A 10000-nucleotide genomic window follows, 5' to 3' on the forward strand; every position below is an offset into this window, starting at 1 on the left:
CGCTTGCGATTGTAGTGAGGAAAGAGGCTAAGGGGTTGCTGCCCTCTGCTGGGTCAACTCTGCCTATACACGCAAAATCATCACCACACCGTATTCACAACTGAAGTCATCTCCCACAGATGACGGGTTAAAGGAGATTTCTATAATCAGATAGGGATGTGAGAGATTATTGAAATTAGGGTCAATGTTTACATTTCTTGTAGGTATGATTCATCTTTTTTTAAGACGTAATTCCACCAACAACTGCAATTGTTATATTCATATTTTAACATAGATTAAGCGAATGAATGTGCCATTAGATCATAGAGTCTCGTCGTTAGATTGCTTAATGATAGAGACGATTCGACCAGTGGAATGGAAGGGGCTCTTCTAACACACAGAGAGGAGACCATCCATTGTGCTATGGTCTTCACCTCCTCACCCCTGGTTTCCCAGTGTCTCTCTCTCTCTCTCTCTCTGTCCTTCACCCTCTCTTTGTCTCGTTTGTTCTCACCGTGCAGAAGGTGGTCCTTCCTGTCTTGATGTGGTCGTGAGAGCTCTCAGCGTCTCTCCCAACACGGGGACACCCATCAGACTGTAATGATGGCTTTAGTAATGGGATGTGGGCTGCTGTCAACCTGCTCCCTGATGGAGCTACATGATGGATTCCTTGTCTCTCTGAAACGGGGTAATTGGGGTTGTGGGTTGGGGGAAGAGTAGAGTAGGGCAGGAATTTCTCTCACTGACGCATGCACCCACGCGCGCGCGTGCGCACACACACACACACACACACACACACACACACACACACACACACACACACACACACACACCCCTCTTCCTCTCCTCCTATCCCTCTGCATCAATCTCTCTCTCTCTCTCTCTCTCTCTCTCTCAAACACACACACCGGTACACACATCCCACAACGGTTCGGGTTGCCATAGAAACTGCTCACAGTGTTGACAACTTGTGTTTTACGTTAATGAGCATTCAATCTACTTTTGTGCCATAGCATTTAATGTATGTGTGTGTGTGTGTGTGTGTTGATATTTGCCTCTCCTTTTAAAACTCCAGCTTGATGTTTAGGTTGAAGGGAAGTGAGATGGATATGAGCGTTCCTAAATTTGTGTTGTTTCAGCAGCAAAACATTAAGGGCGCAAAACACGTCAAAAGTCAGAGAAGCTGGAGTGTGACATGGGGCTGTTAATGGTTCGGATATTGGAACAAATTGAACATACCTGATCATACACATATTGAGTTCTGAAAGATCACCATTAGTTTTTCTTTCCACCATCTGTGTTTTTGCACTTGCCTTTCTTCCGTCACCATTGGAAACAGACAGGCGTCGGCGTCCATACAGATGTGTGCAGCTTTGGTCTGGTTTCCCACCCAGTTAAAATCCTTAAAGAGGATTAGACTTTCAGAGTTCAGCTGAGTGAGAACATTTCAAGAAAAACATTGCTAAACGGTTCCAGATGTTGTTTTCCTCTCATTGCCCTTTGGTGTAATCTAAGATGCTTCCTTCCCACCACAGCGCTGCTGATGACCAGTCTTCTCTCTCTCTCTCTTTGCTCCTTTCTCGTTCTGCGCTCTTAGATCGTGATAAAGATACAAAATGAGAAAACACAATAGACACATGGATAATATGATAATGATAATAATAATAATAAAAAATACTTCATTATTTATATAACCACCATAAAAAATATTTTACAAAGTGCTTCAATAAACAACAAACAAATGTGCATGTGAATATAGAAATTAATATCCCGGTATAACACTGCACAATGGTAGGGAAGTAGCACAATCAGGATTGCATCAAGTCAATTCACAGTTCTACAAGCCAGATATATATCATAAATAAAATCAGAAATGGAATAAAATATAATCAAAAGGCAGAAGATAAATACGTATAATAAATGCATCACATATAACGAATGCAGTAGAATGAAAGACTATGCGATAAAAGCCAGCATCACATAAAAGCAAATCTAGTAAGTAATTAGAAGCGATTTTAAGTCTGCAAGCCTTATCTTCTCTGGCAGGAATTCAAAACTCTGTTGGCAAATGGCGATAAGGGTCCAACATGTCATCACTGTAGCCTGGCCTAGGCGTGCTTAAAAGCCATCAAATAAATTCTTAGTTCAATAGGAAGCCAGTGCAGGGAAGCTCACTATTGGTGCTCTCTGACAGAAGCAGTAAGAAGCCACAGCTGCTGCAGTCTGGATGAGTTGGAGACCAGAAAGGGACTTCTTCCTGAATGCAGAATTATAACATTTGTCTTTGACTGGTCCAAACCACTAGATGGTAGTGTTGGGAGACCTGTGTGGCTTTGCTCAAAGCCATTGAACAGCTGCATTACGCCTTCATGTTTAACAGAACGGAAATGTAACGTTGTGTCGTATTTACGTTTTCAAACTCTTTTGTTCTTCTTATTTTTATAGATAGTGTTTTTAAAGGCTTTGTGTGGCGTGACGGACAGGCCAGTGAAAACCAAAAAAACAGTAAAAAAAAAAATAAATACAGAAAAATTCAGCCATAATTGTAAAAATTATGAAACATGGTAGTTAAAATTCAAATAAAACTACAGATTTTCCTCCTGAGGTGATTACGACAGATTAACGATAGCATCATTTGTAGGTGTCGGGTCACTTTACGGCCGGTTGCACCGTCGATATTTACGCCGATACGATATTACGATATTATTTTATTTTTTCAGTTACATCCGGGGATAGTGGGGGTCGCCAGTCTCTGGCACCGTTATTTTGGGGGTCGCGGGTTGAAAAGTTTGGGAACCCCTGGTATAGACTATAGTTGGTCGCAGTACTTACCTCCTCTTTTTAATCGTACAAATGACACATGAAGTTTCAATAATCCCTCTCTCCCCGCCAGGTCCAGACTGCTCTCTCCCCATCCCGTCCACCGAGGCCTTCTGGGTGGTGCCCAGCGTGAAGCCCTCGCCCCAGTCCCTGGGCCGCGCCTCCCACCAGGCCCTGGTCCACTCCGGCCTCATGTGGGTGGTGGGGGGCTACTCCTTCAACTACTCCTACTACCACATGGTCATCAAGTAAGCCCCACGCAACACCCTTCTTGGGCCCGTCACTGAGGCGTTGCCTGGTCTCAAACTCTAAGTTAAGTTAAGTAAAGGTCATGTCCCGGAGTCAGACCATGCTTCCAACCACGATGCACTGGGCAAGGACCTGTGTTTGTTGTTGCATGGAATGAGACGTTTCTCAAGCCTGTTTTTTGGTCACCGAATGTTATAACTGATTATTTTTTGTATTAAAATGTCCTCTCTCTAAGCTACAACCTGGAGACCAGCACGTGGGACGCGGTGGCCGGCGCCAGCGGTCCACTGCCCCGATACGGGCACTCGCTGGCACTGCACCAGGTAAAGACCCCCACACAGGGGCCACTCACACACAGGGGCCACTCACACAGAGGGGCCACTCACACAGAGGGGCCAATCACAGCACTGAGGATGGCTCTGCACCTCTTAGTCACTGCTATTAGACAAATGTTCACTACTTGAGACCTCCTCCCCCCCCCCCCCCCCCCCCCCACCGTGGCACAAACAGCCATGTTTTATCATAACTATATGAGTGAAAGATAAACTCATATTTCTCAATTGCTCGTGCTGCCCCCCCCCATGTGTCATGAAATAATGCCGCCCGCTTCGCCCGTGCCTAAAACCGCCACTGCTCATACATTTATCTTTATAGTTAGGGATATCGAAAATAACAGAATGTAATGAGCGAAGTCATCTTGTGTATTATTTTGCTTTTAACGTCTAACGTAAACATAGAAATGGAGTGAGCTCAGCTAACAGTTACTCAACACATTCAATGAGACGTCACTGCACTGATGCTCCACCCCAGTAGCAGTTTACTACATCAAACAGATCTATTTTTGTCCCATTTAACCAACTTCAATCAGGTGATGCTCAGTCTGATGTCAGCTCACTGTCAGTCAATCAGATAGGTAGGCAACATATTTTCAGTTAAATTGTTTATTACACAATAAGCTGTGCTTTCTGCTCCAATAACCCCCATTAAAACTAAAACATCTGCTCCACATATTAACAGGAAGCAGGTGTGTGTGTGTGTGTGTGTGTGTGTGTGTGTGCGTGCGTGCGTGTGTGTGTGTGTGAGAGACACCCTCTGCCATATTTCCATCACATAAACTCATGGCTGCGTGTCTGTATTCCCCTGCAGCAGACGAGTGCTTCTGTCTGCTGCATGCTCAGTTCTTAAATGGCGCCGGCGTCCCTTAATGATCCTGTTTGATTTCAGACGGCGGCAGAAAAGCTCTGCCGTGTCTGAGCTTCAGAAATGCTCAAGCACAGCGTGTTCGGGGGCTCTAGTAATTACCCCCGCCAGAAGAGCTGTCATCGTGGGCGTTTACGTTGTGTTAGGAGGCTTTTTGAAACCCTGAAAACCGCTAAGCTTATTAAGAGCTTGAATAAACGTTACACTTAACGACACAAACTGGGCAATTTACCGGAGCCCTGAAGTTTGGCCGTTTTCTTTGATCACATGAGGGACAGACCATGCCCTGATAGGCCGGCAGTTGGTTAAAAATACATTCAGTCTCAATCACATAGGCCTGTCCTTGGAATACCCAAATACTGAATTCTCTGATCCTTGTTTTGACAACTTGAATATGAGTAATGAATGTTGTATTAAGAATATCTGAACTTTTAATGCCTTAAATTTACAAAAGGTTAATTCAAAACAATTCATCTGTTCAGATGATACCGGTATCAAAGTATGTCACTTCATGAATTTAGCTGTGTTTACAAAATGTGATGGTTTTGATCATTCTAAACATTATGGCAGTGACTTGCCTCCATATAAATACATAATATTGCCAGAACTGTTTTATGACATGCACTACAAGAAAAGGGAAGGCAAATAACAACTGATTGGGCAAATACATGAAACCTGATGGACATTGGGGCTGGCCATAGCCACAGTGTAATTGTTAGTTTTTTCCACTAGAGGTCACTAGATGGATTCCATGAGCCCTGTTAATGTTAATTATTTCACCTGTCCATTATATACTCCTGTATGTTAGTGTTTAGTTTGTCTGTACATATGTGTGACCTGTGTCTCCTCCAGGTTACAATTTTGGTCATTCTGTTCAAGTAATTATTGAAAAAGTCTGTATATGCTCAACTCCTGCAATGTGTCATTAATTATCGGATTAAAGGGGTGATACCATGCCACCAGGTGTGAGTTGGTTTAGCCATTACAAGCTTTTTGAAAATCTGCCCTTCCCTATTCCTTATTAGTGACATCACAAGTGGCTGTGTCCACCTAGATGTATGATTGATGCATATGCATACAACATCAACTATTAGAATGCACTAAATCTTTTGGGAGGGATTTATTTTCTTATGCTTTTCATACGCACAATGTGTCATTTCCCTTGATTAACACTGGCCAACGTCAATCCTCCTGCTTGTTCCTGTCTTAGCTCATTTCCCTCCGTTTCCGCCCCTAAATAACCGACACAGGGCACAGGATTAAGGCCCGGATTTAATCGTAAGGAGGATTGATAGATGAGGGCCCTTCGACACAGAGGTGAACAGGATGGGTGAACACAAGTGTATCTCCGTTAATTATCAGCACTGGCTCATCACCAGATCCATACACACGTAATGAGATAAACCTCGGTGATAAAAGCCTAATGTCAGATCCTGTGGTCTGAACAGTTAAAAAGAATAATTCCCTTTAAAATTTGCAGATCAATTTTGGGTTAAGAAAAAGCATGAAAAAAGACTTGCATTGGTTGAGCAGCCCCTGAATAGCACACAGAATGTAATGGTGACACCACAATGCTACATTTCCCCAGGGAATTGAAATGGAAGCAACTTCTCTGTAAGTCATTGCAAATGAAGTGAAACACAGTGTTAACCAAATGATCCATAGCCACACTTGGCTACAACATGGTAGGCTATTTAAGTGGTCCTTTTTTATTAAATTAATCTTAAGACACAGTGACACAATATTCATGCCACTGTTTCCCTTACAGCCCATATACCACGGCAGGGCTCAGTCTGATTATCCAACCTGTTGCATTTGGGGATTTGTGTTCAATAGAAATCTGAGCTTTCTAGAAGCCTGGGATTTTGGGCCAAATCTTCAATAATGATTAATAGATTTTGTAGAATATTGTACAATAAGCAGATGACAGACAAGAGGGCTCAGCTGGAACAGCTCTTCATATTGTAATAAATGTTCTTTTATATTTGTTTAGATTATTATTTATTTCCTTGGACCTCGTGAGAGAAGGAGTTGTCACAAGACTACAAAGTGTCCAAGGGTGCAGGGTGAGGAACACTAGAGCTACAGACAAAGTGAGGACCACTAGAGCTACAGACAAAGTGAGGACCACTAGAGCTACAGACAAAGTGAGGACCACTAGAGCTACAGACAAAGTGAGGACCACTAGAGCTACAGACAAAGTGAGGACCACTAGAGCTACAGACAAAGTGAGGACCACTAGAGCTACAGACAAAGTGAGGACCACTAGAGCTACAGACAAAGTGAGGACCACTAGAGCTACAGACAAAGTGAGGACCACTAGAGCTACAGACAAAGTGAGGACCACTAGAGCTACAGACAAAGTGAGGACCACTAGAGCTACAGACAAAGTGAGGACCACTAGTGCTACAGACAAAGTGAGGACCACTAGAGCTACAGACAAAGTGAGGACCACTAGAGCTACAGACAAAGTGAGGACCACTAGAGCTACAGACAAAGTGAGGACCACTAGAGCTACAGACAAAGTGACTAAGGGTGAGGACCACTAGTGCTACAGAATTAAGCGCACTGTGCCACCCTGAGCTGTCCTCCGTTGGGGTACCAAGTCTGAACGAGTGTTGAAAAGGTGGAGCTACACACGCTGCCCGTTGATTGGTCGACAGAATCGTTACTTCCGTGGGACAGGGGGATAATAACAAACAACCACAGTATCCACAAGGTATTTCTGGATAACGGCGAAAGCTTTGTTCTTTTTGAAGAAAATGTTGCGCAAAAGTTTGCCGTCCTTCTTGGACGTCGTACGTTGTTGCTCTTGGTTTAATTTGTTGCATTCTTCTTTTCCCTTGGATTTATTAGCAGGCTACACTGTTACGAGCTGCTATGATGTCACAATGCTTACGTAGGGTTAACACACTAGACAAAAGTGTGGCTTCCACAAGCAGACCAGCAGCTTTTGGACACATCTGGCCATCTGGACTCTCAGAGAACATTTTAGCATCTCTGAAACTGTGAACACATTGAGGCCTCAGAAGCTTTTTGACGGGTCAATGTCATGTTAAGAGCTCTGCATTTCAGTGTGGTCACTTGGCTCCTCAGAGCTATCCCTTACACGGGAGTGGAGTCAGGTAGGTTCTGTGTTTCTGGAAAGAAAATACTGGAGGAGATGAAGTGAAGATAAAGGCCTAGGCACAGGGGGAAAGTGAGATCTGATCCAGTAAAGTAAAGAGTGGTGAGACAGGCCACACACACACACACACGCACACGCACACACACACACACACACACACACACACACACACACACACACACACACACACTGCAATAACTCTGAACTGCAAACAGTCTCAGGCTACTGAGCAGATCACACAGAGCAGGACCTCCATCCTGTCTCCATTACACATCCACATGGAGCGGATTTAGTCTCACTCACGCAAGCACACACACACACACACACACTTAAAAAATGCCAGCTTGTCCCTGGTGTTCCTGTATCAGATTGTTTGTGCCGGTGTGACCTCCACTAGAAGTTGGGAACTTCTTTGAGCTTGTATGAGAAAAACACAACAGCGCATCTTCTGCTCAGCCCCCGCGGGATCAGAACCCACCCCAGATGAGAGACTGTACCATCCCATCTGCCTCTGCCATGGCTTCTTTATTCCGAGGGAAAGCCGTCGCTTTCTGTGTTCATCCTCACTTCCCTCGTCTAACACTCTCACGCTGTTTGTGTTGTGTGTTTAGTTTCCCCCGGAGTGTTTGGCGAAGGCCACTGGTACCGTTTCACCACACTGGGTGAGCAGAAGAACAACAGGGGGTGGGATGAGCACACGGTGATCAACCTGTTAGAAGAGGTTGTGATGCCTCAAGCCTCACGTGACCCAGAGCGTGGAACAGTCAGTCAGTCAACAGGTGGTGGTGGTGGGGGGGGGGGGGGGGGGTGAAGCCTGGTTTAACTGCCTGACGCTGAGAAGTGATCCTCTGTGATGTGAGGCCTGTGAGAGTATAAGAGTGTTCAAAAGAAGAAGGTAACATGCCCATCTCATAAACAACTTCACTCAAAAGATGGAAAAAAGTGTGTTGAAAGAGTGTCGGTAAAGTGTGCGCGCTGAGACGGCTCCCAGGTGGCTGCCGTCGCTCCGCGGTGGCGTGCAGCGGGAGGGACGCTACATGTGTAATCACACAGCAGCCCAGATGGGCCCTGATGTTGGGAACGCCATCTGTCTTCAGAAGGAGTCCCATGCAGCAGCTCCGTCAGCGCTAATATGTGTCCCACGACAGATTCTATTAATATATAACAACAGCCTTCCCCCACTGGCCTGTCAGTCCTTTTCCGGTTTACTAGTAGCTCCGAGCTTCCTAACTCCAAAGCCCTTATTGGAACGTTTTCATTTGTTGAGGAATTTCCGTTTTTTGCTATTTTTTGTGGTTTGCGTTGCAAACCAAATGAAATGAATCTGCATCACACTGTTCATAATACCGTTCTTTTCGTACGGTGGATACAGAGCTGTGGAGTTAGACAACCGTGATGAAGGTGCTTCAAAGTCTTTTTTGAAAAAGGACAATTGTGTTTCTGATTCACAGCTCTTTGCTTATTTGGGTCCTCTGTGCCGGTTTCGTGTTTCAGTCTGATTGTTTATGTTTTTTTCCGAGATGCAACTCCTACGCCTACAAACACGTGAACCCATCCGCATTCTCCTCAGCACCGCCACGTCACTCCCAGCCCACCGTGTTCCGGCGCCTCATCCCCGCTGTCGCTGTCTATTAATACCCCCGCCCCCCCCCGCCACGCCCCCGGGGCTCCCCCCCCACCAGAGACCCTCACCCGGGATCAGGAGGAGATACTAAATAGGGCGGTGGTAGCTCAGGAGGTAGAGCGGGTTGACTGGTAACCGGAGGGTTGCTAGGTCGATCCCCGACTCCTCCTAGCGGGAGTGTCGCGGTGTCCCCGAGCGAGACGCCCTCACCCCGACCGCTCCCGGAGGGCCGCGCTGATGCCCCTGCGTGGTCCGACTCTGCCGTCGGTGTGGGAACGTGTGAATGAACTGTTGCCAGTCGCTTTGGATAAAAGTGTCACCTAAATGTAAACGAAATTGAATTCAAAACCCCTCTCCCTCACAGGACGACATTTACATGTTTGGCGGGAAACTGGAGGGGGGCCCGTCCAACGTGACGGACGAGCTGTGGGTGTTCAACATCCTCCAGCGCACCTGGTCGCTACGCCAACCGGCCCCGCCCCCGCCGCACGCCCAGGAGGGACACTCGGCCCACCTGGTGGAGCTGGCCAGCGGCGAGCCGGTCATGCTGGTGTTCTTCGGGTACTCGCCCGTCTACAGCTACATCAGCAAGGTCCAGGAGTACAACCTGCGTGAGTGTTATCGGCTGTTAGACATAGTCCATTTTCTGTATTAACACTGTTATCACAGGATATTATTAAACACGTTCTATTAAACATAGTCCACTGGTTCTCATCGTTAACACTGTTATCACAGGATATTATTAAACTAGTAGGCAGTCTCCATCTCAATTTTTGGTCTTGGTTGATATGATTTTCTATTTGGTTGATATCGTTGTTATACCTGGGAGGTTTTCAATATGACCACTAGATGGCGGTATTGGTCTTTGTACTGGTACTTGTAAATCAGCGCTGGAGTCAGACATGTGCGAGGGATGCACACATGCACACACCCACTAGGGAAGGAGATGTACCCCCAACGCACACAAACCGCAGAGGTGTTTGCACTCACACACACACACA

General features: G+C 45.8%; 1 protein-coding gene across 1 annotated transcript in view; it reads left to right on the forward strand.

Moving 5' to 3' along the window:
- atrnl1a (attractin-like 1a) overlaps nt 1-10000 on the forward strand; it is a gene marked incomplete at its 5' end in the record, with an annotated part of 199533 nt that overhangs the window by 26481 nt on the left and 163052 nt on the right. The window contains 3 exon segments of the mRNA XM_084470861.1: nt 2873-3047; nt 3284-3371; nt 9364-9610. Coding sequence (XP_084326987.1) covers nt 2873-3047; nt 3284-3371; nt 9364-9610 — 510 coding nt within the window.

This window comes from Micromesistius poutassou (assembly GCF_964030765.1).
Source record: "Micromesistius poutassou genome assembly, chromosome: 7".
Lineage (NCBI taxonomy): Eukaryota > Metazoa > Chordata > Actinopteri > Gadiformes > Gadidae > Micromesistius > Micromesistius poutassou.